The sequence below is a fragment of the Heteronotia binoei genome, chromosome 5 (genome assembly GCF_032191835.1).
Source record: "Heteronotia binoei isolate CCM8104 ecotype False Entrance Well chromosome 5, APGP_CSIRO_Hbin_v1, whole genome shotgun sequence".
Taxonomy (NCBI): domain Eukaryota; kingdom Metazoa; phylum Chordata; class Lepidosauria; order Squamata; family Gekkonidae; genus Heteronotia; species Heteronotia binoei.
This window is the reverse complement of record NC_083227.1, coordinates 18,102,397-18,129,718: the sequence shown is the minus strand read 5'-3', so window position 1 is coordinate 18,129,718 and position 27,322 is coordinate 18,102,397. Positions and strand designations below refer to the sequence as shown.

Genomic DNA, 27,322 nt, shown 5'->3' with positions numbered 1-27,322 from the left:
AGCATGAATGGTACCTGTGACAGACAGAGGAGCAGGGGTTTTTTTTGTAACAGGAGCTCCTTTACATATTAGGCCACACACCCCTGATGTAGCCAATCCTCCAAGAGATTACAGTAGGCCCTGTACATCAGGGGTGTGTGGCCTAATATGCAAACGGGTTTCTGCTACATAAAAAAAGCTCTGCAAAGGAGACTGTACAAGTTGCATTTCTCTGTGATGGAATTCAAAGTTTGGGTCCGGAGTCTGCAGCATCTCAAGCTCTGTAAACTTTATTTTCTAGAAACTAACCCTGAGCCCTGAGAGTACAATTTTGAGAGAGATCAGAGGCCACAGTGGAAGGATTTAGGAGGGAAACTTCCCCTTCATCAGGTGCAGTTCTGATTATTCCAAAAGCCAGGATCAGGGCTTTTTTGTAGCAGGAACTCCTTTGCATATTAGGCCACACACCTCTGATGTAGCCAATCCTCTAACAGCTTACATGGTTCCTAATGCAGGGCCTACTGTAAGCTCCAGGAGGATTGGCTACATCAGGAGTGTGTGGCTAAATATGCAAAGGAAGAAGAAGAATTGCAGATTTATACCCCACCCTGGATCAGAGACTCAGAGCGGCTTACAATCTCCTATATCTTCTTCCCCCACAACAGACACCCTGTGAGGTGGGTGGGGCTGAGAGAGCTCTCTCAGAAGCTGCCCCTTCAAGGACAACTCCTGAGATAGCTATGGCTAAACCAAGGCTATTTCAGCAGCTGCAAGTGGAGGAGTGGGGAATCAAACCGGTTCTCCCAGATAAGAGTCCGCACACTTAACCACTACACCAAACTGGAGTTCCTGCTACAAAAAAATCCCTGGATAGGATCCACCCCTGAGACTTCTCTACACAAAACTCACACACAGGTAACAAAAATGACCATTTACAAAAGCAGTTCTGGCAACAACGTGATGGAACAGCTGTTGTAACTATCCACTGAGCAGTGCTTAACTTGTCCATAATTGCTTTTTGCATGGAAATAGCACATTTCACAGCCTTTTGGCCCCCACTGTCAACAATGTTTTTGGTCTGTACAAATGTGTAGACGTCACTGAGAATAACACATCATGAATCTCACGTATGCAGGCTTTAGTCCACAAAAACTTCTGCCACAGTAAATCTTACACAAGACACCGTGGCTGGGGATTTTTTTTTTACCGCCGCTGCGATAGGCCAACTTGGCTACCCCTCCAGAATTTCCAACAACATAGAAACAGACTGAAGGGGGCATGGCGTGTGCCTGGAAGATGGCGGACGTACCTTAGATGACCCCCGTGCCACCTAAAACGCCAACGTAACTCAAACTGAGCCGATGAACGCTAAACAACTCATGCGGAGAAATCAAGAGAACCGAGGGAAAATCTCCCTGGCCAAACCGGCAACAGTAAAAGCCTTTTTTAAAGCAGACATCACCATCAAAAAAGCAGCCTCCCAATCCAAGCCAGAACCTAAAATGGCCTCCGTGACAGAAATGGAAAACGAAAAGGAGACAAACACATCCAGCGTTAACACACGTGAGCTGCATGATTTATTTGATTCGTTTAAAAAAGATTGCTAAAAGAAATGAACCGCTTAGTCAAACCATTAAGCGAACAACTTTCCGACATTCAATTCACCCTACAAAACATAGCAGACACTGCCAATTCGGCTTTTAAAAACTCTATGGCCAATTCAGACAATATTCAAGATCTTCAGAAAGCAGAGACTTGAGCCAGAGATAAAACAGAAGCTCAAGGAATACTCCCTCAAATTTCGGGGTTTTGAAGACAACGTGAAAGGCAACCAAGCCATCTCTGCTTTTATATCCGCATGGCTAGCATCAATAATGAACTTAGAGGAGGGGGTCGCCCCAATCATTGTGAAAGCGTACCGAATCGGGCCCCTAATTTCTCATAGAAAGCATGGTCCAAGAGACATTTTGGTGGAATTCTTGGATTTATGCACCAAGAATACCATATTACGTGAAGCTAGAGCAAAAAATGACCTTCTGTTCAAAGATACAACCATCTCAACATTTCCGGACCTGCCAGCCGAAGTGCTTCAAATCCGACGCACACTCAAACATATTACCTCACGCCTGAATGAGGCATCCATCAAGTATCGCTGGCTCCCTACGGGAAAGCTCTCAGGGCGGCACAACGCCACAATCCTACAAGCAGACAACTTGTAATCGAGATATGATCTCCTGCATGCTTTAAAGCTGGAAAACGACGCGGATCCAACAAGAAAGACAACTAAGTGGAAGCTTGAACTCACCATCACTCCTCCATGCTAGAGCAGATTTGCAGCAGCAAACCGTTTTGAACATAAGAAGAAAGAACGGAGAAATGACACTTGACTGTCTTTATAGTTAGATTGTCGACCACGGGTTACATGTGTTATCACTTTCAGTTTTTATTATGTTGGCAAACTTATAGTTTCTTCAGCTGTTAAAGGTGCTTACTTCTTAGATTTTGCAGAAGTCCTAAGGTTCGAGTTCATAAGGAAGGTTTGGTCATAAATGATTTGGCCACAACATGTATCAGATTAGGAGTTAAGCCTAATTTAAAGTGTCTACGGATTACAATGGCTGGCACATTCAACTGTCCAGAAAGAATTGATTTATTTATGATTTTGAGTTTGTTTCTTCGTTTAGATCTTTTAGATGAATGGAGGTACCTGACAAGACTTCATTTCAGCTTTGCAATCACAACCATGAGATCTTCCCATAAGGAGATGTGGTATTGTATAGTGCACTTTGTCTTTGCGTTTTTACTACCTACACAACATCTACTGCACTCATATGAACTCATAGCACGCTTATCACCTAACAATGGAAGATAACTTAAATATTGTTACTATTAACTGCAGAGGGCTTAATAAAATTATTAAAAGAAAGAGAATGGAATCAGCCCTTCTGAAACAATTGCCTGACATTGTCTGCATGCAAGAGACTCACTTAAAAGAGTCCACCATTAATGTTTTCAGGTCCAAACAATTTCCACACCAATATCATGTGGCTGGCACAACAAAGTCCAGAGGAGTGGCGATATTAATTTCTGACAGGCACAACTTTATTTTTAAAGAACTAAAATCTGATGTGAAAGGACGATTTTTATTCCTTAAGGGCTTTATAGATGAGAAACCTGTCACAATAGCTTCCATATACGCCCCAAATGTGAACCAAATTGTTTTTATCTGTGAAACCCTGACTGAGCTTTCTGTGTTTGCTGATGGAGCCACATTAATAGGAGCTGACTTGAATCACATAGTAAACTGGAAACTAGATAAATCCCATAGCTTTTCAAAAACAAAACAAAAGCCCCCCGTGAACCCATACACAGAACTTTATGACGTTCTAAACAAATTTGGATACTCTGATGTATGGAGAACGACCAATCCGGGTTGCAAGGATTATACTTATTACTTGGCCAAGCATCAAGTCCATATGAGGATTGACTTTATTTTAAGCTCTAATAACTTAGCCCCAAGAGTCTTGCAATCAGACATTGGCCCTAAATTGTATTCCGACCACGCCTGGGTCTAGATGAAATTTAATTGTAACTCAAACACAAAACAATACAGACAATGGTCACTGGATTCTTCTATTTTATTAAACGAGCATATAAGGTCGAAGATTGGTACTTGTCTAGATCAATACTTCCAGGAGAATGATAACGGAGAAGTCTCCAATGCGACCCTTTGGGACGCAATTAAATCAGTTCTTCGTGGCAAAATAATAGCTCACACATCAGCCTATATGAGACATCAAGAATGTTTAAGAAAGGATTTAATTCATAAAATACAAAACTTAGAAAACTTGCATAAAAATACTAATAGCCCGAATGTATATAAAAAATTACTGAAAGAACAGAAAGCACTTGAAATCTTAGAAGTAGCTAACATTCAGAAAAAGGAACTAAAATCAAAGCAAACATTTTTAATCAGAAACTCCTATGCACTTCGGAGCTTAGCATGGAAGGCCAACAAGAGAGCTAAAAACAGTCCTATTAAGCTAATCCGTGATTCATAGGGTAATTCATTTTCCAATAGCAATAAAATTTTAAATCAATTTTATTCATTTTATAATCAATTATACATCTCAACTTCAACCAATCATGATTTAATTAATTCCTTTTTTGAAATCTGTTAAAAACTTACCTAAGCTACTATCTTGCCATAGAGATATATTAAACGTCCCTATTACAGAGCAGGAGGCACATGACGCTATCAAAAGAATTAAAAATGACAATGCACCCAGCAAAGACAGCTTCACAGGAGAATTTTATAAATCATTCATACAAAGTACCTCCAAATACATAACAAGAGTAGCCAACGATATACTGCTTAAAGGCACCCTTCCGAAATGGTCAGAATCAGTTATGGTCATGCTCCCCAAACCAGGGCGCAATCACACGGATGTTAAATCTTACTGACCCATTACTCTCCTGAACTGGAATTTTAAAATTTTCTCTTCCATTTTGGTTTCTAAATTAAATCATTTTATTTCTTCATATATTTATAAAGATCAAACCGGCTTTGTGCCTTTTAGAAATCTGACAGATAATATACGTAAAACGCTTAATATAATTAATTATACTCGTTTTAAAAAAAACTGATTCTGCTCTTTTATCTTTAGATTTAGAAAAAGCCCTTGATTCCCTTGAAATTAATTATTTAATAAATTTGTTAAGGTATATGGACTTTGGGGATCAATTTTTAACAGCCATTTCTACAATCTATAAAAATCCTATGGTTAACATCAAGCTCAACTGTGGTTAAGTGTGCTGACTCTTATCTGGGAGAACCGGGTTTGATTCCCCACTCCTCCACTTGCACCTGCTGGAATGGCCTTGGGTCAGCCATAGCTCTGGCAGAAGTTGTCTTTGAAAGGGCAGCTGCTGTGAGAGTCCTCTCCAGCCCCACCCACCTCACAGGGTGTTTGTTGTGGGGGAGGAAGGTAAAGGAGATTGTGAGCCTCTCTGAGACTCTTCGGAGTGGAGGGTGGGATATAAATCCAATATCTTCTTCTTCATATCAGAACCCTTTTACCCGGCAAGAGGCACTAGCCACGGATGCCCTTTATCCCCCCTTTTATTTATTATAGCGCTCGAACCCCTGGCCCTCTTAATCAGATCATCAAAAGACATAGCAGGAGTCCATGTCAAAACTAAAGAACACAAACTTTTGTTATTTGAGGATGACACAGTTTTATATTTTTCAAGACCCTTTACCTCTTTAAAAGCACTTGTCACTTTACTCAATAAATTCAGACTAGTTTCAGGCTTACAACCAAACCATAAAAAACCTGAACTCTACCCCATACATCTAGCCAATGAAACAAACAAAAAAAAATACTTCTTAAAGAATTCCAATATAAATGGGTATCAAAAGCATGGAAACACTTAAGCTTACACATCCCACTTAACCTTTCAAACCTGGTCGATTCTAATTTCCATAAAAGACAAACAGAAATTAAAACCAAATGAAAACGATGGCAGAAACTTCAATGGACGTGACAGGAATGAATTGACTTTGTCAGAGCCTTTATACTGCCCTCATATATCTTTTTATTTAGAGCCTTACTGTTAGAAATTCCACAATCCTACCTACATGAAGCTCAACGCCTTCTTTTAAAATTCTTGTGGAATTCTAAGCACCCGAGAATTCACCCTCAAACACTATGCAAACCCATTCTGGAAGGTGGCACAGGCTTCCCCAACATAATATTGTAACATAATGCAATTCATTTATCTAGCCTATTAAGAATATTGAACGATTCTGACCCACCTGATTGGGTCTCTATTGAGGAATTTTACACCTCCAATAAATCCATACAAGAAACAATTTGGAACCTCCCGTCCCATTGTTCGGAACTTATAACTTTGAAGCCTTTCTTGTATCAAACCCTCAGGATATGGGACAAGCAAAGAAAAAAAATTAGCCCCAGAAATATCACCAGTGGCAACATTCCTAAACCAAGAATGGTTCCAGCCAGCCATACACAATGCCTATTTTAAGGACTGGCACAAGTACGGAATCGGCAGACTTATTGACATTACTAACAAAGGGGAACTGCTGACAAAACAAGCTATAGAACAAAAAGGCAAAATTAAGATCCATTGGTTCCAATACCTAAAGCTAAGGCATTTATGGACCACTCCATCCCTTAAAAAGCTAAACATTTATGGACCACTCCATCCCTTAAAATAAAACTGACCCTTATCCAAAAGCCTTATCTTATAAGGAAGAAATCCATCTCCATAGTCTATAAACTATTATATGAGATTGGGACTCCAAAACTCCCCGCATATACTAAATATTGGAACACAGAATTAGGCAAAACCATCTCTTCTGAGCAGTGGCACAAGATATGGCAAACACATTCTTTCAAAGCTCCCAACATAAAAAATAAGAACACAGATATTCAAGACCATTTCGAGATGGTATTTCGCCCCTAATAAACTTGTATATGTACAAAAGAACTCCTCTGGTCTATGTTGGAAAGGCTGCAATGTGGCAGGCTCACAATATCACAGCTGGTGGCAATGCCCATCAATACAGTCCTTTTGGAAATCAATTCAAAAGATTACTCTGGACATCCTAAAGGCTAGAATTCCTTTGCAATTTGAAAACTTTACTAAGTTTTGGACTGCCAAAATTCCTTTGGACTGCCAAAATTGAACCTTTGGACTGCCAAAATTCCTAATTTCTTTAACCTGGAAATAATAGAAAAATTTTGTGCTGCTGCGTGCCTCGAAATAGCCTCCAAATGGAAATCCTCAAACCTACCTTCTCTCTCATCTTGGCATACTAAAGTACAGGAGATATGCATGCTAGACAAGATCACAGACTCGGTTAGACAACAAAACTCTGAACTTTCTGAACCTACCTTCCCATGGGTTTGGTTCCCTTATCTACAGTATCTAGCCTCCAACAAACATTTTTCGTCACAACTCGAAGCAATCAGTGCTATCTATTGAAATATATTTGGAAAAGCAGCCATGACATGTCCAAGCAGGAGCTTATTGCTGGCGTTATTATGATCCTTTCTCTTCTTTGATTTGTTGCTTTGTGTATTCTTTTCTTTTCCCATGGTGTGTGCTTCAAATGTAACCTATCCTTCCTTGACTGAATGTATGCAAATGTTAATTAAGGAAACGTTATCTTTCCCCTTCCCTTGAATCTGTAACTTGCTTATTCTGAATAAAGCATATTTACATTAAAAAAAAAAAAGAAACAGACTGAACATGAACACATTGGCGGCAGGAAGCGCTGTGTAGCAAAAAGACAAACTTTGGAATTGCGAGTGACGGCATTGCTTGGCTAGAGGAAAGAAGGGGAACGATTAGTGGGAAGATGCTATTCCGTTGTAATGGACTATACAGGTAACAAGAACAATGAAGATTCTGGCTAAAGTGTAAAAAAAAGAAGAGAAAGCAGTTAGCAAGCCGGTGTCTAAAGACTTCCTGGCGGACATGAAAGCCACATATGATTTAAGCTCCCAAGCCATGTGTAAGCACGAAACAAATTCGTTGATGTTCAGTGATGACAACGCATGTGATGGGATAGTTGCAGGCAAAAAGAAGAGAGCTAGACCCCCCCTGGGAGACTGGCCATCCTACCAACCATGGTACCTGTGCGGGTTACAAAGGAGTATGACTTAGAAGAACGTCCTTTCACCACCCCGTGAATCTCCACATAGTAGGTTGTGCCTGGAGTCAATCCTGTGATGACGGCTGTGGGTGTGCCCCCAGGCACCACTAACTCCCCGCGCTCTCGACTCCCCTCCTTGTGGTAGTGGATAAACACTTCATCTGAGAGCTTCGTCACACCATCCAAGGACACTTCGAGGCTGTCAGGGGAGCTGACTACCACGGCTGGCTTGGTGTGCTCCGTTCGAGTGTACCCGTTTGAGAAGACACTTTGACCCTGAAGGCCGTTTGTCAGAGTGGGAGCATCGGTCCCTTCTCCAAGGCGCTCATAGATCATCTCTTGGAACCCCACTGGCTTTCGATGGATTAAGTAGGTGTAGATGGCTCTGGCCACGCCTTCTATGGTCTGATTGCTTCGAAGGGGGTACTTAGTAGTACGGACGTAGCTCTCCAGGCGTTCGAGGAGAGTCCCATTGAATGAAGAGAGCGTGGCTGAGATGTTTTGCACAATCATGTTCAGGGAGAATTCATTGGATAATGAGGTGGTGCTGGACAAGGGATGGCTCGGGTGGGGCTTGTGGCCTGGCTTCCCGGCCTCACGACCAGAGGAGACAGTGCCGGGGTACAGCTGAGAAGACGGGGACGGAGTTGCATACATGTGGATTACTCTGCTCGGCACAGGCACTGGTGGGATTAAAAATGGAGGTGGTTATGGCACAGAACTGGATGGAAAGGAAGCGATGATGGGGACAGAGGTGGCAGGCCAGGGAAGTGGCAACTTCTGGAGAACTGAAGTCCTGCATGATACTTCTCAGTTTCCCCAACCTCTCCAAACCCACTCGTACTGGAGCTGACACCCCACAGAAAGGACAACCCTCCATGTCCCGTTCTTTGGTACCTCTCGAAAGCATTTGCATCAACTGCAATAAAAGAAACTGAGTTAATCGGTGCGTCCCACCCCACCCCTTCATATAATGGTTCTCCTGGCCCTCCACTCAACTTCTGTATTTGGTCTCCAGACTCCTGCAGCATGGTAAGAGAAGGGACAAGTGGAAATGAAAAAGGGAAAAATCTGCCATCGTAAGACGCTAAACCAATGTCACTGGAAAAAGAAAAGAATGAGATCATCTGTGGGAGGAAAGGAAAAACATACTTAGAAGGACTCCAAGACATAAGAGTGTGTGCATGCTCATGTTCTATGTTCTTCCAGAAGTTTTTCCACACTTAATTCATTCCCACTCATCTGCAAGTGGTTTCAACTTCTTGTTAAAGCCCCTTTTTGTCTAGTAACCAAAACAATAAATGATGTACTGTTTGAAACCAAATTGTCATGGCGTTCCTCCCAAAGGATTCTGGGAGCTGTAGTTTGATGAGAATGCAGCAAATTCCCTTAATTCTTCATTGTCCCAAATAACAACGCTGCTCCAGAAAGGTCAGCTGGAGACTTATTTACTTTTATCGAGGAGGCATATGCCATTTCACCTACTGCCTGTACACCATCCTCTTCCTGTTACCTTAACTTTCCCTTTTCCCCTAAAAACAAATCGTACACTAAGCCTCAACAAATCCCATATCACAATGGTATCTAGAAATTTCATTGCGGCACCTAATCTTTTCAGTCACAACTTTATTGTAGTGTCCCTCCAGAAATTGACCAGGCTGGGCAATATTGTGATGATTGGACAATTTTCTGAGTGCTGTTGAGCTGTCTGTTCTTAAAATGTTTTTATTGTATTTTATTGTTTTTATGTGTTGTGCTCCGCCTTGAGCCCTATGGGAATGGGTGGAATAAAAATATACTAAAATTAATCAATCAATCTCTGTAGAAGCAGAAAGCTGATTTATCATTTCATATCAATATGCTCTGTTGTGTAAAAAAAAGTATGTGCATGAAATTTGTGTTGGAATGAGCAACCTGAAGCATGCTTTGTCATGGGAGAGAGCGCTACCTCACTCTAAGGGTGTATGGGTGTTGTGTCCTTGAATGGGATGCCTCTCTTTGACTTAACCTAGGAACTGCCTTCCTGGCCCGTAGCCAGAAAATTTTAGATGGGGGGCCCAGGAGATAAAAATTCAGGTGGGGGAAGCTGCGGGGTGAGTGGCAGTGGGCTGGTGAGAAAGGCAGGCAAGGAAGGCAGCAGGTGGGTGAGGAAAGTGGCGGGCAGACGAGAAAGGCTGTGGGTGAGCGAGGAAGGCAGCAGGCAAGCAGTGGCGGGGCCAGAAAGGTAAAGCAGGGGGAAGATTAGTGGGGTCTGGCCCCTCCCATAGCTACGGGCCAGCTGCCCTCTGACCCCTCCTCTCTCTTTCTGTTCTCTCACCCTCTTTTCACATGGCCTTCCATGGAGACACATGTCTCTGCAGATCTCTGCTGTAGATATGATGCCCTCATACTCCCACATACATGATGCTGGACATGTGATAGGGAAAGTCCTCTTTAGATTAGGTTTCTTTATCTTCTTTTGACTGTAACCTGAATGTCAACTGGATCTACTTGAACAAACGTAAATTTACCTTTTTTCACAATATACTTGGGTTTATTTACTGCACTCAGTTATCATGCTTCTATGACTGTGCAAACTCTGCTTTATTAACCAAATATACCAATCATTTATGTCATTGCTCATTTATATGTAACTGTATTCCTCTCCGCGGTGGCTACAGCACCAACCCCAAATCAGACTTTTCCCTGCAGCCACTGTGGCCAGATCTGCCTGTCCCGCATTGGTCTTGTCAGCCACCAGCGAACCTGCAGCAGACATGGACTACTGCACCCTTCTTAAATCTTCGTTCGCGAAGTCAAGCCGAGAGAGAGAGAGAGAGAGATATTCCTCTCCACGGTGGTGGATGAATTAATTTCTTAAACAATTCTTTTCTACTCTGGCTCTAATAGTCAATTAAATTGAGTTTTTAAAATAATAATTAAATTACTGGAAACTGGGGAGAAGGTAGGTTATGGGTTCCCAGGGCTTTTTTTGTAGCAGGAGCTCCTTTGCATATTAGGTTACACTCCCCCTGAAGTAGCCAATCTTCCAAGAGCTTACAGTAGGCCCTGTAAGAAAAGCCCTGTAAGCTCTTGGAGGATTGGCTGCATCAGGGAAATGTAGCGTAATATGCAAAGGAGTTCCTGATACAAAAAAAAGCCCTATTAGAGGTTCCCTTTCATTGTGATGATGACCACAGTTACCGCTATCCTTATTTATATACTACAACAGTTTCACTCTAATAAAACCATGAGAAACTGTGAAGACCTTGGGATTAGGTTTCATGATGGCAATATTTTGAAAATGTGGTAGTTAAAATATGGAACCCAGAAGGCAGAAAAATATATAGCTCCTAGATATTTTGCTCCTATGGCTCCTAGATATTTTGGGGTAGTTCCTACAGCTGAAAAAAATTGTCAAAGTCTGCCTGACACAAAGCATTGTTCACAACTGAGAATCAGTTGTGCCTTTCTCAGGAACCAGGATTCACTCCGAGAGAGGTGATTACATCAATTTCCAAACGTAACCCCCCTCATGGCCTACCGGTAGTGCTGGCAGTGACGCTGGTGGGTCGGCTGCTCTCGCCGGCTTGACGGGCAATCAGAGTGATGCGATATCGGGTGCGGATCTCCAGGTCTTCCAAGGTGATGCTCTCAGGCTCTGCGGGCAGCTCCAGGCGTCTGGGAGGTTGGGAGGGCCGGGCGGCAGCCACAGGCATGTAGCTTAAGATGTAGCTATCAGGGCGGGTGGTGGGTGGATCCCAATGCAAGGTCAGGGTGTCTTCAGTGGCCCCCGATGGGCGCAGACCTCGAGGAGGCGCCACCCCTGGAAGAAAGGGAGAGACATCTATAGAAGGAAGCATGGGAATGGGGGAGGGAGGAGATGTCAAGCATGCGGGTTCAATGACGAGTCGAAGTTGATACAAAGACTACGTTTATTGATAGACCGATACTTTGGCTCAAGCCGTTGCTTGAGAAGAATGAAACCGATACATTGATACACAACTTTTAAGACCCACTTCAAAGGGATTCCTACGGGAGGGGAAGCAGGGGAGCGTTCACACATAGAGTATCAAAACTACATACATTCCCAGGGTGTTATTAGTCATTTGGCCTTGCAATGCCCAGATGGCTCATCCTCCCGGAGGAGAATTCATGGGAAAGTGCTGATTGCTTTGTTCCCTCTAATTAACAGTCATAAAGCAAGAGGAAAGCCAGGAAAGAATAATAAACTAACAACATTTGGTTCTCTGGGATCCTTCCCAGGTCTGCTTTTAGTCAGGCCCTGAAACCATTAGTTATTGATCAGAATTAGCCATGCTTGACAGGAGACAGCAACAGAGAACAAAAGATGGGATTGAGGTGCTATAAAAGTAAGGACTAGAACCCTGATGTGTTGATAGGGTTGCCAGGTCCCATCTGGTTGGAGGATTTGGGGGCATTCCAGTTGTGGGCGGGGGTGTCACTTGGGGATGCTCTGGTATTTGTGTGAAACGCAATGGTTTTTTTCACCCTCAAAACCATAGAGTTTGCCCAAATACCAGAGTGTCCACACAATGTCCTCAAAGTGATGATCATAGAATCACAGCGTTTGTAGGGGGCATACAGACCATCTAGTTCAGGGGTGGTCAAACTCATTTAATGTAAAAGCCACTTAAAATAAACATCAGATGTTTGAGAGCCACAGGACATGAAAGTCAGTTTGAGAGAGGAAGGAAGGAAGGAAGGCAAATAGATGGGGGAGAGAGAGGTGGAAAGAAAGCAACTTTGACTTTAAATGCATTCTCCAAGCTGCTGGCTGGCTTGGCATGGCAAAGTGATTTAAAGAGAAAAATACCTTCTCAAAGCTGGCTGACAGGGTGGTGGGGGCTTCAAGAGCCTCACAATATGTGTGAAGGAGCCACATGTGGCTCCCGAGCCACAGTTTGGCCACCCCTGATCTAGTCCAACCCCCTGCTCCATGCAGGATCAGCCTAAAGCATCTCTGACAAATAACTGTCCAGCCGCGTTTTGAAGACTGCCAATGAAAGGGAGCCCACCACCTTCCTAGGCAGCTGGTTTCACCTCTGAACTACTCTGACAGTAAAAAAATTTTCCCTAATATCCAGCCGGCACCTTTCTGCTTGCAATTTGAGCCCATTGCTTTGGGTCCTATCACTTCTAGTACCATTGCATTGTTTAGGGGAGGGGTTTTCCCCGCCAGCCAGCTGGTCCACTGAGGAGGAAAGGGAAGGTCCCCTGTGCAAGCACCAGACGTTTCCGACTCTGGGGTGACGTTGCTTTCACAACGTTTCACAGCAGCCTTTTTTTTTACGGGGTGGTTTGCCATTGCCTTCCCCAGTCATCTACACTTTCCCCCCAGCAAGCTGGGTACTCGTTTTATCGACCTCAGGAGGATGGAAGGCTGAGTCAACCTCGAGCCAGCTACCTGAAAACCCAGCTTCCATCAGGGATCGAACTCAGGTCATGGGCAGAGCTTAGGACTGCAGTACTGCAGCTTTAATACTCTGCACCACGGGGCTCTTACCACTGAGGAGGGCACCCCCCAAAACCAGGGGATGCCCCGTTGGGACACTGGGGCTAGCAACTCTATGTGTTGATGCAGAATAGCACATGCAATGAAGTAATTAATGCCTGGGGAAATGGAAAGAGTTCATACTATTTATATGTTTCACAATAAACAGTTATACTTTCAAAGGGACAGTCTTCTTTTTTTTTTGGAGTTTAAACTTTTTATTAATTAAAAACAAAAATACATTCCAACAAACATCAACTATAATACTAATAACCATAGAATCTACCTTACAAGCCATCCTGTTATGAATACAATATGCAGAGTGTATTTCTAATATAAAGCAAAAGTTAAATACTTATCCGGTAATTTACACAATGCTTTTTGTTCAGATTGTACATAAGCAAAAAAGTGAAACCATTTCTCTACAAACATGTTTTTATCTAGACCTTTATCTGATGCTTCAGAGTTTTTTATGGTAGTAGCCAGCTTATCCATTACTACTAGGTCCCAAATTTTTAGAAACCAATTACGTTTAGAAGGCAAGACAGGGGCTTTCCAATGGTGAGCTATTAATAATTTTGCGGCTAAAATAAGCATTGAAGCCAATTCATGTTTATGCTTAGGCATTTCCCCATTTTTCCAAAGGTTAAGCAAAATGGAGTCGGGGGTGAAGGGCACTTTGTGATCAATTATACGTTCAACAGTGGGCAAAATTTTCCTCCAGAATTCCATCACAACAGGGCATTCCCACCAGCAATGAATAAATGAGCCCTGGAAGCCACACCCTCTCCAGCATTTGGCATCTTTTGATCTTTTGGCGTAGAAAATCTGTAGCGGTGTCAGGTACCATCTGGAGAAAATTTTAAAGTTTTGTAGCCTCAAATTCAATATGGGGGTATGAAATAAATAAGATGACCAGAGTTTAGACCAACATTCTAAACTGATAGTAGTCCCACAATCCTTGTTCCAAGCCTTCATAATTGAGCTGTCTAAAGGCATGTTTAAATTACTTAGTTCTTTATAGATAACAGCAGTCTTTCCTTTCATTTTGGGTATCGGGTCCATTATGGCTTCTTCAAATGCTTTCAAAGGTCTATTTAATTGAGACAAAATATTTGGGTTGTGCAATAAATGATGTAACTGATTGTATTGCAACCAGTCGGCCCGAAAGAGATATTTTCTTTCCAGGTTCTTTAATGGTCTCATTGAATTATTTATAATTAGGTGTTTAAATCTGAGTATACCTGCCACTCTCCAGTTCTTAAAACTTGAATTGTCTTTTGCTGCAGGGAACCAGTCCTGCCCCAAGAAAACTGTTGCTGGAGAGGGATGGGGTGCTAATAAATTTCTATATCTGAAAGGGGACAGTCTTCTTAAACAAATGTTTGCTTTTAGTATCCGAGTGAATTCTGCTAGATTGTAGATTCAGGTTTGTAGCTAGATAGTAGAAAGCCACTGAGATGGATGCTGGCTTCCTATTCCTTCGTTAGGCTAAACAAGGTAAAGGTAGTCCCCTGTGCAAGCACCAGTCATTTCCCACTCGGAGGTGAGGTTGCATCACGACTTTTTCACGGCAGACTTTTTTATGGGGTGGTTTGCCATTGCCTTCCTCAGTCATCTACACTTTCCCCCCCAGCAAGCTGGGTACTCATTTTATTGACCTCGGAAAGATGGAAGGCTGAGTCAACCTTGAGCCGGCTACCTGAACCCAGCTTCTGCTGGGATCGAACTCAGGTCGTGAGTAGAGAGCTCAGACTGCAGTACTGCAGCTTTACCACTCTGCACCACGGGGCTTCTAGGTTAGGCTAGTGGCCTGGAAAACACAATCTCCAGGACTCTTTTATCCCAAAGAAAACTAACCAGGGAGTACAGTGCTGGGAACTTCCCCCTGCTCAAAGGTCAACATTTATAGTATTGTTTTTAACTTTGTGCAATGCCTCGGGCAGCATTCTGAAGAGGCAGCAAAACACTTCCTGAACAAATAACAAATAGACCGGTAGGCGTGGGAATAACAAATTAAATAATTATGTACCTGTGTTTATCAGTCAGTGTGTTGTGTTTGAATTAAGTGATGCATCTGCTGGAACTGAGAAGTACAGGGGACTGATGATAAATATTATTTCTTTATTTATTTCTATTAATTTATGCCCCCGTCCCTCATGCAAATGGCTCGGCTGTCCAAGAAAAATAATATTTGAACTGTGCAAATCTTGGCACTCAGAGTTCAGAAATAACATTACAGGGCTCCAGGACAACTGGGGGTTTGGTTCCTAGAAATGAGGAGCCAATGAAAGTGGCTGAGAGAGGTGACGTGAGGTCACCAGAAGAGAGAGAAAGTGTTTAGCATTGGATTCCAGAGAGGAAAAATTGCATCTAGTCCAGGCAAGACTGCTGCCAACCCACGTGAGCCAGGGCCCAGTATTGCTGTAGGAGGTGCCCACACCAGGTTTGATTCCCCACTCCTCCCCTTGCAGCTGCTGGAATGGCCTTGGGTCAGCCATAGTTCTCACAGAGCTGTCCTTGAAAGGGAATCTTCTGTGGGAGCTCTCTCAGTCCTACCCATCTCACAGGGTATCTGTTGTGGGGGGAGGAAGGTAAAGGAGATTGTGAACCACTCTGAGATTCAGAGTGAAGGGTGGGGTATAAATCCAATATCCTCCTCCTTTCCAAGGCCAGTTTTTTCCTTCAAGTCCATCCTTTGGAATTACAGATGAGGCTGCCTTATACTGAATCAGACCCTGGGTCCATCCAGGTCAGTGTCATCTACACAGATTGGCAGTAGCTCTCCAGGGTCTCAGGCAGAGGTCTTTCACGTCTCCTCCTTCCTGGTCCTTTTAGCTGAAGATTGAACTTGAGACCTTCTGCATGCCAAGTAGACACTCTGCCAATAAGCCACAGGCCTTCCCATATGGAGAGATTCTTGACGACCATCGCTACTGGCCCCTAAGAGCTCAGCTGCAAGGTATTAACAGTTGCATTGTAGATCATGATTTCAGTTCAAGTGGAAATCTTGAGAAAACAGAAACTCCAGGCAGTCCTGTTGCTTTCTAGAACACAAATCTTTCACTGGCATCTCCCTCATCACACAGGACATGTCAACTTAGCTCTGGAGTCTGACCCCCCCCCCCTCCACCATAAAGAAGTTGGGTGGTGAATCAAACTACACTTCCACCCCTCGGGATCCTTACATATGTACGCACCTGCGGGCAGCCCTTAGGTTGATGCAAGAGACAACAGGAAAGACTAGAGTGGAAACCACAAATACAGACACATCTGGCATCCTGGCTACGTACGTGTGCGCACAGTCTGGCTGACGGGGGGCCCATAGCGCTGTCCTTTCTCAGCACGGATCGTGACAGTATACTCCTTTCCCGGTTCCAATCCCTTGCGTTCAAAGGTGGTCTCAGTGCTGGACAAGCGTACAGATTCCCCTCCCTGGTGATTCTGCTGTGGGTAAAGTGGAGGGGAAAGGACAGGGTGAATTCACAGAACAGATGGGAAACACTCACCCAATTAAGGCCCTGGCCAAATTGTGTTTCTTCATGTCTAGTAATGAAAAAAAAAATACTGCTTCTGAACGTGGAGAGTCCATGACTTCAGAGGCGTGAGTATGTTCAGAGGACAGTAATGTAGATGGTTAGGAGCTGCCTGGGCTTTTTTTCTTTTTGTAGCAGGAAATTCTTTGCATATTAGGCCACACACTCCTGATGTAGCCAATCCTCACAAGGCTGTTAGTACAGGGCCTACTGTAAGCTCTTGGAGGATTGGCTACATCAGGGGCGTGTGGCCTAATATGCAAAGGAGTTCCTGCTACAAAAAAGCCCTGGTTAGGAGAGTCTCAGAAATGAGGAAAGGTTGAAGCAAGTGGGTATTTTTAACCTGGAGAAGACGGAGAGAAGTTAATGATTGTTTCCTTCAAATGCTTGGAGAATGTGGAAGAGGAGCAAAGACTTGTTCTCTGTTGCTCCAGAAGGTAAGACTAAATCAAATTGGCTTAAGTAGATGTTGGCTGAACATTCGGAGAAACTTCCCAATGGTGAGAACAATTCAACAATGGTGCCAATTATGGGTTTTGGGCCTACTCTCCAAAGAGCTCTTCATCCAGAGTCCGTCCGCCAAGAATGCTCTGTCTTTGGATTGAGAAGGGGTAGGACTAAATGACCTAAACGTTCCCTTCCAGCTCTGAATGATACATATATCAAGGGTTTCTTTCTGTTTGTCTTTAAATTATAGTTAGCCTGTTTCATTGGATGATCCTGAGTTCTGTTGTTTTGAGGGAAAGAGAGACTACCTCACCATTTCATAGACTCAGATCATCTCTTCACTTCAGCACCCAGTCTTCTGCACCCAGTCAATTAAAAATCACAGATCTCTTTTAGCTTTTGTCTAAAGTTGCTCCAAGACCCTAACCATTGTAGTTCCTACTTCCTTGGACTTTTCTAGGGTTGCCAGTCCCCAGGTCCCAGTGGGAGATCCCCTGGTTTCTAGGACTGCTCTTTGATATGGACCAGCTGGCTGGTTGGGGAAACCCCTCCCCTTAACAGGCATGTTGTGTGGGGATGCTCTGATCTTTGGACAAACGTTATGGTTTTGAGGGCAAATAACCCATAGAGTTTCGCCCAAATACCAGAGCATCCCTGATGTCCCTGCCTACCCCCTGGAACACCCCTCCCAAATTTCTCTACCAGTCAGGTGAGGGGACCTGACAACTCTATTTCTGACTCTACACAATAAATTGAGAAGGACAAACTTAGGGCTGGCATAAGGAGTTTCTATGGCCAGGAACTTTGCCACAGCCCCCTGGCCTGGCAAAGGGCCCACAACAGGTCAGTCACTCCTATGAGCCATTGGAGACAGGATTGCCACCTGATAAAGAGCATTTGACTTGACAAAAGATTTAACAGGATTGAGTACTCTAATAGACACTGTCTTTGTAATTCCAAGTGTATTGAAACTATTTCCCATGTACTACTGAACTGTCCTCTTTATGATGATATTCGTTGTATATACTTGAAAGATACCTTAGCAGATATGTTGGGCTGTGCTGATTCAGGCAAAGTCCACAAACTTTTAAATGACACTTGCGCTGAGGTAACTTTAATGGTGGCTAGATTTCTCCAACAGGCCATGGAAATACGACAGAGAATGGTTCTGGAATGACCACATTTTATCTTTTAATTATTTAATTTGGCTAAACTCGACTCATATATATTTCACTTATTTTATGTATTTTAGCTCCCTATGTACTTTATAATCTAGGATTTTATATTATTTATATTGCTATTTTACTGCTAAATCTGTTTTATGCCAATAAAGGCTTGCTATTTGCTATTTGATTGCCACCTGCTAGGTGAGTAAAGACAGCACAACCAAAGTTATAACGACCAAATAGCTAAGAATGTATTGAAACAAAATCATACAAATATGTTCAATAGCAATAACAATTCCCCGAAAGTTTCACAGTTCCCTTAAAGGAGTCCCAATGAACAGGAGGTCGACTCGATTATTCCTGCTTCAAATCCTCTTCTAGCAAAGGGTGCTCCAACCACATATCTCAACCAAATTCCCAATGGACAAATGGGACAGAAAGTCTCCAGTAAACCTTTTGCACACACAAACACACACACAGCCACCAGACACGCATTGTACCAAACAACTGATCCTTACCACAGGTGCCACGTGGATCTCATATCCATCCACTGATGTCTCCGGACGGCTCCACTCCAGGCGGAAAGAGGTTTCATCTCGACTGGACACACGGACGCCAATGGATGGGATTTCTGTGTAGGCCGAGAACAGACAGGTGAAAGAAATGAAAACTTCCTTAAGACTCTTGGCATCTCTTTATTCAGGGTTCTATATGCACAAGACAAAGTTCACAGGATGGGGACAATGGACCCAGCGTAAGATTTAAGGTGACACCAAGTTGTCTTCTGCCAAATTGCTCTCCCCCTAGAACATTATTGTTGGGGTAATGGCAAAGGGGGTGGAAAGACTGAACCTCCTTCTCATACCACCATGGGTCCAATCTTGAAGTCCCAACCTTGAAACCCCTCCTTTGGGCCTACCCTCCAAAGAGCTCTTCATCCAGACTCCAGACTGCCATCTGCCAAGAATGCTCTATCTTTGGATTGAGAAGGGGTAGGACTAAATGACCTAAAAGTTCCTTTCCAGCTTTGAATGATTTTAGTTGGGAACTAGTGTTGTCAAGCTTCAGGCTGGGCCTGGAGAAAACCTGGAATTACAACTGCTCTCCAAATAGGGTTGCCAAGTCCGCTGTGTTCTGCAGTGCACGACGCAATGACGTAACCCGGAAGTGATGTCATCACACCAGCGATGTCCCCGTGCGGCTGTTCTAGCCATTTCCGGGAAAACTCTATGGTTTTCCCAGACGCTCTAGCCATTTGGGAGGGGAAAACTCTATGGTACCTATTGTACCATAGAGTTTTCCATCCCAAATGGCTAGAGCATCCGGGAGAACCATAGAGTTTTCCCAGAAATGGCTAGAGCGGCCATGCGGGTACGTCGCCGGTGTGATGGTGTCACTTTCGGGTTACGTCATCACACTGGTGGCATAGGGGGAGGTTCCCCCCGCTGGCCCAATGTAGGCTGGCAGGTTGGGAACCTCCCAGGTGAGGGAACCCCTGCCTGGACCAAGGGCTTGGCAGCTCTATCTCCAAATGACAGAGATCAATTCCCCTGGAGAAAATGACTGCTTAGGATGGTGGACTCCAGGATTTTTTTGGTAGCAGGCACTCCTTTGCATGTTAGGCCACACCCCCATGATGTAGTCAATCCTCCAAGAGATTACAGATCTCTTAGTACAGGGCCTATTGTAAACTCCAGGAGGATTGGCTACATCAGGGGTGTGTGGCCTAATATGCAAAGGAGGGCCTGCTACAAAAAAAGCCCTGGTGGACTATGATATTATATCATGTTGTGGCCCCTCCCATCCCAAACTTCCCAAGGCTCCACCCTCAAATCTCCAGGAATTTCCCAGAGTTGGCAACTCTAGGAATCACAGAGAACATGCAAGTCATATATTACTATGTAATTGCTCAGAGGGTGGGCCCATGGAAATCAGCCATAGTGATCACATGTTCATTTCACCACCCCGCCACCAAGAAGCTTAAGGGAATATACACAGTCCTCCCTCTATTTTCTTCTCACAACCTGTAACGGCACACTGACCCAGCTGGATCAGGTCAACTGTCCATCTAGTTAGGATTCCCACAACATGTCGTTGCTCTGGTTGGGTGTTCCAGGAGCAGGTGACATCACTGCTTTGAGGATATCTTATGGGGACACTGGTGAAACTCTGTGAGAGATTTCGCCTTCAAAACCATAGAGCAGGTATGTCCAACAGGTAGATTGCTATCTACCAGTAGATTGCGGAGGGGTCAGAGGTAGATCACCAGCCCCACTTGGTCTCATGGTTTGCTGGACAGGTGTTTGGGGTTTTTTTGATGATTGCTTGGTGTGGTGGTATTTGATTATTGCTGCCAGTATGATGAATTCTTATTTTAACTTTTAGAACTGCATGTATGGTTTTGGCATCATCCAGAGGTCTTCAGTTCCTGTTGATCTTTAATACTTTGGGACAGTGACAGTTTTGGACCAGATTTAGTCAGTTAACTTAGCCCCCCAGCCACCCCAGTATAACGAAGATGAGTGTTCCAAAGAAGAGCAAAACCTACCACTTTCATGATTATGGGAAATGGACTACTTCATCATGATGAAAGACAAGTGTAGTTGTCCACTTTGTAACACCGCTGTATCCTTGCCCAAAAAGGGTAAACTGGAGTGTCATTATAAGGCTCTGCATAGCAATAAGTTTGATGCTGATTTTCCACCCAAAAGTGAAATATGTAAACTGAAGCTCAAAGAGTTGATTGTTGAAGCCAAGGTCACATTCAGTCAATGCAAGCATGGCATCCTTCAAGGTCAGCAACCTGATCGCAAAGAAATGCAAACCTTTCAATGAAGGAGAATTTGTAAAAGATTGTTTTCTTGAAGCAGCAGACAATCTTTTTGAAGGATTTAAGAATAAGAAAGAGATCATAACAGCTGTTCAAGATGTACAATTGTCAAGAAACACCGTCGTGTGGCAAATAAAAAAAGATGTGTGGAGACACAGCTGAACAATTGTTAGAGGATGTTTACGTTTGTGTTGCTTTCTCACTTCAACTGGATGAATCTACAGACATAAGAGACATAGCCCAGTTACTAGTCTTTATCTGGATGGTTTTTGAAGACTTCAGTGTTAAAGAAGAACTACTTGGAATGATTTCTTTAAAAGGGAGAACTATCGGTCAGGAAATATTCAGTTCTTTCCATTCTTTTGTGACAAAGTGAAATCTTCCATTGCATAAACTTGTTTCCATCACTACTGATGGAGCAAGAGCAATGACAGGTGAGGTTAACGGTTTCATAGGCCTCTGTAGACAGCATAACGACTTTCCAGATTTCCTTTCCTACCACTGCATCATTCACCAGCAAGTTTTGGCAAGCAAGAGACTCAATACAAAGACTGTCACGGACATCAAAATTGTAAATTCAGTTTGTGGAAGATCACTTCAAAGATGGCTTTTCAATCTTACTCTTGATGAAGGGGCAGCGGAAATCATTTTGCACATAGATGTAAGGTGGCTAAGTAGGCACAAATTTCTGCAAAGATTTTGTGATTTGCTGAATGAAATAAGAAGGTTTTTGAAGAAGAGGGGAGATGACAAAGCAGAGTTGGAAGATGAGGTTATATGATCTGGCATTTCTCGCTGACTTTACAGGCAAACTAAGTGATATGAACATTGAACTACAAGGTAAAAACAAATGCATTGGTGAGATGATGAGTACTTTTTCATCCTACAAGAGCAAATTTGAGCTAATGATGACTGACCTTGCAAACAACACTTTTGATCATTTTCCTAATACGCAGGACCATCTGGGATAATATTCAAATTTTGTTTTTCAGAAAGAAAAGTATGTGACAGAAATCTGCTCTGTTATCTAGGAATTCGAAAAAAGATTCTGTGACTTCCAAAGAATTGAAAAAGTTGTGGCGTACTTGTCATACCCATTCAAAGCAGATATGGACATTAAGGAAACTGCAGCTGCTATCAGTAAAAATTACTCATTGAACAAGGCATCTCTTGAAAATGAAATAGTAACCCTTAAAAATGACATTTTTCTCAAGACCTGTGCTGAGCAAGAATCGTTTTGGAAGCTAGTGCCTAGAGACAAATTTCCCAACTTGAGAAGATGCAGTGAAGCTGTACACTCCTGTTTCGGTTCAACTTATTTGTGTGAATCTGCGTTTTCCCATCTGAAAATGACAAAGTGTACACAGTGTTCCAACATGACAGATGAACATCTCCAGGATTCTCTGAGACTGGCCCTCACGCAATATACACCCAACTTCAAAAAGCTGGTGGATGAAATGCAGGCTCAGACATCTCACTAATTAGCAAGAGCGAAGTTTTAAAGATCGCACTGGATCAATACTTGACATACATTTAACACAAATTACTCAATAAAAGTTAAAGGAAGTTATTAAGACAGTTAAAGAAAGTTATAACCACAAAAAATTAAGAAAAACTGTTTGCAGTTCTTTCTGGATCTTTGTCTCTCTGTTTTGTTTTTGCTTATTTGCTTACCAGTAAATGACAGAAGGTGCATTGTAAATGGGAGGGGGGCGGTGGAACCCAAATTTGGTGGGTTAAAATCTAATTCAAAACTAATTTGAAACTTAATTTTCATGGTGGTAGATCACCAGCACTTTTGTCTGGAAAAAATAGAACATGACCTGTTCGAAGTTGGACATGCCTGCCATAGAGGTTGCCCAAATACCAGAGTGTTCCTGCATGATGTCCCCGACAGGATAATGTCACTTCCAGGTGATGCCATCATGTTGGTGGTGATGTCATGCAACAATGTCCCTGTTTAGGGGAGGGGCTTCCCCCATGACCAGTTGATCCACAGTGGAGAGGAGTCCCCAAAACCTGGGGATTCCCTGCCTGGAACTGGCAAGTCTACATCTAGTCCAGCAGCCTATTTCCAGCAGAGGCCGCAGGGAAGCCCACAGGCAGGCCAAAGCCCTTCCCTGCTTACTCTTTCCCACAATATGACAATCTGCTGCTGAATTTGGAGGCCCCGTGAACCATACACTTAACCTCTGTAAATATGTCCACCACCTGTTGTGTGAAGTTGCCTTTCTTTCAGTCTTATCTTGGACTTAACGCCCATCAATTTCATTGGGTGGCCCTAAATTCTCAGAATGTGGAAGAAAGAGGAAAATGTCTCTCTGTCCACTTCCTTCACACCATAATTTTGTATTTTTATTACATCAGCCCCTTTCCCAATTAGTTTTTTTCTTCTTCTAAACTAGAATACCAATTAAGCAGGGAGAGAGCAACTGGTTCAAGATGATATGGTGAGTTTTATGACAGAGCGGGGAGATCCGAATCTAGATTCCCACCTACTCCACAGGTATGATTCCACAGAATTGAATCCAAGTCTCCCTGGTTATAATCCATCACACTAATTACTACACATCATGGCCTCTCATCTTGTTGTCTCTTCTGTCCCCTTGAAAGCCCCCTGATAGTGCTGCCCTTCTCACTCATGGAGAGACTCTCATGGAGAGGAAAGGCCTGAATGACAATGTGTTACCCCACCACCCTTCCTTGAACTGAAAAAAAGGCGGAAGATTCCAGAAAAAAAAGCCAGATTGCTTTTATTGCGGAAAGAGAAGCTGGAAATCCACCACGGTATTATCAGCCCCACTCCCTTCTCCCTCCATTTCATTATCAAAACGAGGTTTCCTCTTATTTAAAGTCCCCATGAGGGTCTGAACTGAAGGGGTTTTTTTTGGGGGGGGGGAGTAGTCTTCTACTCCCAATAAATCTTCTTTTCCAAGGCAGGGAGTTCAGTCTCAGGCTGAAAAGCCAAAGCCAGCAGAATTATCATTCACTGAAACTTAATGCTTAAACTCTGTGATCTCATACATAAGAGTGAAGTTAAATTCCAGCCCGAAACTGTAACTAGTGTAAAAATGCCTCAGCCAGGCTGTTTCTTTAGTAAGTCTGGAGGAAACCAGTGACTGCTGAAGCAGTTAACTTTCATAACACAAGAAAACTGTTTCTATTATTTTAAAAATTATTTTTCACTCTTGCCACCAAGATTTTATTGTCTTACTATTGCACACAAAATTTTCTACCACCTGGAGGGTTGCCAGTTTGGTGTAGTGGTTAAGTGTGCGGACTCCTATCTGGGAGAACCGGGTTTGATTCCCCACTCCTCCACTTGCACCTGCTGGCATGGCCTTGGGTCAGCCATAGCTCTGGCAGAGGTTGTCCTTGAAAGGGCAGCTGCTGTGAGAGCCCTCTCAGCCCCACCCACCTCACAGGGTGTTTGTTGTGGGGGAGGAAGGTAAAGGAGATTGTGAGCCGCTCTGAGACTCTTGGGAGTGGAGGGCGGGATATAAATCCAATATCTTCTTCTTCATCCTCCGGTTGGTAGAAAAAACAACGATCTGGGATCACAGTTCATATTACAGGAAGTACAAACAAACAAACAGGAAATACAAACAAACTCTGTGATATCTTGGCTAACGTATTTAGTAAACCTTTCTAAAGAGTCATATAAATCTTTTGTACACATTTCTGTACACTTATAAATCTTCTGTACACAGGTGGTGGCTGGAAATCTTCTGGGATTACAACTGATGGAGATCAGTTCCCCTGAAGGTGGACTCGTTGGCATTGTACCCCAATGAAGCCCATCCCCAAACCCACCCTCCTCAGGCTCCACCCATAAAATATCAAGGTGCACCTGCTTGAAGAAGATCAGAAGAATGGCCTATAGGGGACAGCTGAAGGACTGATGAATAGCTTAGCTAGATTAGGGACTTCCCACATTTTGAATTATGTCCTTCTTGTCCCCTGATTGGCTCTTTGAAGAATTCCTGCTCTGAGCCCTCCACCTCCCTTCCTGTCTCTCACAGCAATTAGTCAGTTAGGCCTCTCTCCCTCTCCTCTATTCTATCAGAGTCCCTATCTACAGGACTGCCTTTCTCCACATGTTCCCCAGAGAGCACTGCGTTCAGGGACACAAAACCTACTATCTATCCCCAGACCAAGGGAGGCCAGACTGTGCTCTACATGGGCTAGGGCCTTCTCAGTGGCAGCACCTAGGGTTGCCAAGTCCAATTCAAGAAATATCTGGGGACTTTGGGGGTGGAGCCAGGAGACTTTGGGGGTGGAGCCAGGAGACATTAGGGGTGGAGCCAAGATCAAGGCTGTGACGACCCTGAAGGGGGGGAGGGCCTCCAAACCAGGGGATCCCCTGCCCCCACCTGGGGATTGGCAACCCTACCGGCCAGCAGGGAAGGCGAGGAGGCAGCCAGGCCAATCTTTCCCAATCTCCTCGCCTCAAACAGCGGCCCCCAACACATTCGATTCCCTCCCTCGCAAGGGGCGTTGCCAAGCAACCCCCTGAGGAGGGCAGGTGAAGAGGGGAGGAGTTGAGGCGTACCAGGGCGGAGAGGAGGGGTCGCTGCTGCTCTCTCGGGTTTACCCTGGCTCTGAGGGCTGGTGACTGGGCAGCTTGGCTCTGGGGGTGGTGGGTGGCGGCGGCGCGACGTCTCCCCTTCTTCTTCCGGGCGGGGCCTCCCCGCGGGCTCAAGCCTCGGTTTAGCGAAGGCGGCGGCGATTCCACTACTGCTGCGCGCGCACACCACGACGACAGCAGCCTCCTCCTTTTTCTTCCCCCTCCTTTTGCCTTTCTCAACACCGCCCCTCCTCTTCCTTCTGCCTCCTCCTCCTCCCGCCACGGCTCAGTTCAGCGCCACCGCCTCCTTCTCCGGGGGAGAAGCGAAGCGCGTCCCCCTTGCTCCTCAGGGTCCTAGAAGGACCCAGATTTGGGGCTCGCCACGCTTCTCCATAGCTGCTCCTCAGGCTGAGCCCATCTCGGAGGAGCAGCTACGGAGAAGAGGCGGCAGCAGCGCAGCGGCGTCGCCCGCTCCTTGGCGCCGTTTCCCACCCTTCCCCCGCTTCCATTTGGGGGGGGCGGGGGAAGAGGCTGGAAAAACTGGGGTCCCCCGCCAGAGCGGGAGGGTTGGGACCCCTAGCAGCACCAGCAATGTGGAACGCCCTCCTGGAGGTCATAAGGACTCTGTGGGATCTCTCCCAATTCCGCAGGGCCTGTAAAACTGAACTATTTCAACCGGCCTTTAACACTTAAATGGGAGAAGACTGCCACCCTACACTGCTGAGCGATATCACTCATGAAGAACTATGACTACTATAGGCGCCCTGTCAGAAGAAAGAAAGTTACGATCCCGCCTATACTGAAGTTTAGAACAGCACCATGAAATGTATTTTAATTGCTATTGTATTGTTTTAAATTATAATCTTAAATTGTTTTAAATTGTCCGTTAGCTACCCAGAATCCGCTTGTGGAGAGGGTGGGATACAAAATTAAAGTAATAATAAATAAATCAATGTCTTCTTTAATAAACTGAGTTATTCTTCTTTAAACTGTTGGTGCTCTGTTCTCTCCATGCTTAAACTCTACCAACACTAGCAACCCCTCTGTTTTATACATGCTACCATATGAGAGAAAGGGGCATGGGGGAAGTTTTATTTAAACAAGCCTGAGTGCCCATGAAATCTTCAGAGTAAAGTTGCCCTCCTCCTGAGGGTGGTGGGAAATCCCCCCCCTCCCCTCATTCAAGGCAGTGCCGGATTAAACCCTGTGGAGGCCCCTAGGCAGTTGAAATCTTGGGGGCCTCCTTGCAAATCATCTCAGGGTCAGAGCACCTGCCCCGCCACCCTTGCCCCCTGCTGCAGTCTTCAGGCACCTTCTTAAAAACCCCTTGTACTAAGCTGCAAGGGAGAGGCAGAGAGAGGCAAACTTGGCGATGAAGCCAGCAGCAGCCACACCAGGCAAGTTGGGCAAAGAGCAGCTCAGTTGTTGGCTGTGCGTGTAGGCTGGGAGGGCTGCATGCAGAGGTAAACCAGGGGAAGGGGAGCTGGCTTGGAACCCCTAAAGGCGTGGGGGCCGATAGGCCAGTGCCTACTTGGCCTAATTGTTGCAAGCCCCCTCAGGCTCCCTTAGAACTTCCTTACTGTTGCTAGGTGATTTTAGCCTAGTCAGCAGGATTTGGG

At 44.3% G+C, this 27,322-nt stretch overlaps 1 protein-coding gene across 1 annotated transcript in view; it reads right to left on the bottom strand.

Moving 5' to 3' along the window:
• The window catches only part of TNXB (tenascin XB), a 131,613-nt gene that overhangs the window by 99,609 nt on the left and 4,682 nt on the right, over positions 1-27,322 (bottom strand). Inside the window, exons 3-6 of the mRNA XM_060238577.1 lie at positions 18,825-18,937; positions 16,451-16,604; positions 11,187-11,468; positions 7,645-8,346 (exon numbers count right to left, since the gene is read on the bottom strand). Coding sequence (XP_060094560.1) covers positions 7,645-8,346; positions 11,187-11,468; positions 16,451-16,604; positions 18,825-18,937 — 1,251 coding nt within the window. The remainder of the gene's footprint in view (positions 1-7,644; positions 8,347-11,186; positions 11,469-16,450; positions 16,605-18,824; positions 18,938-27,322) is intronic.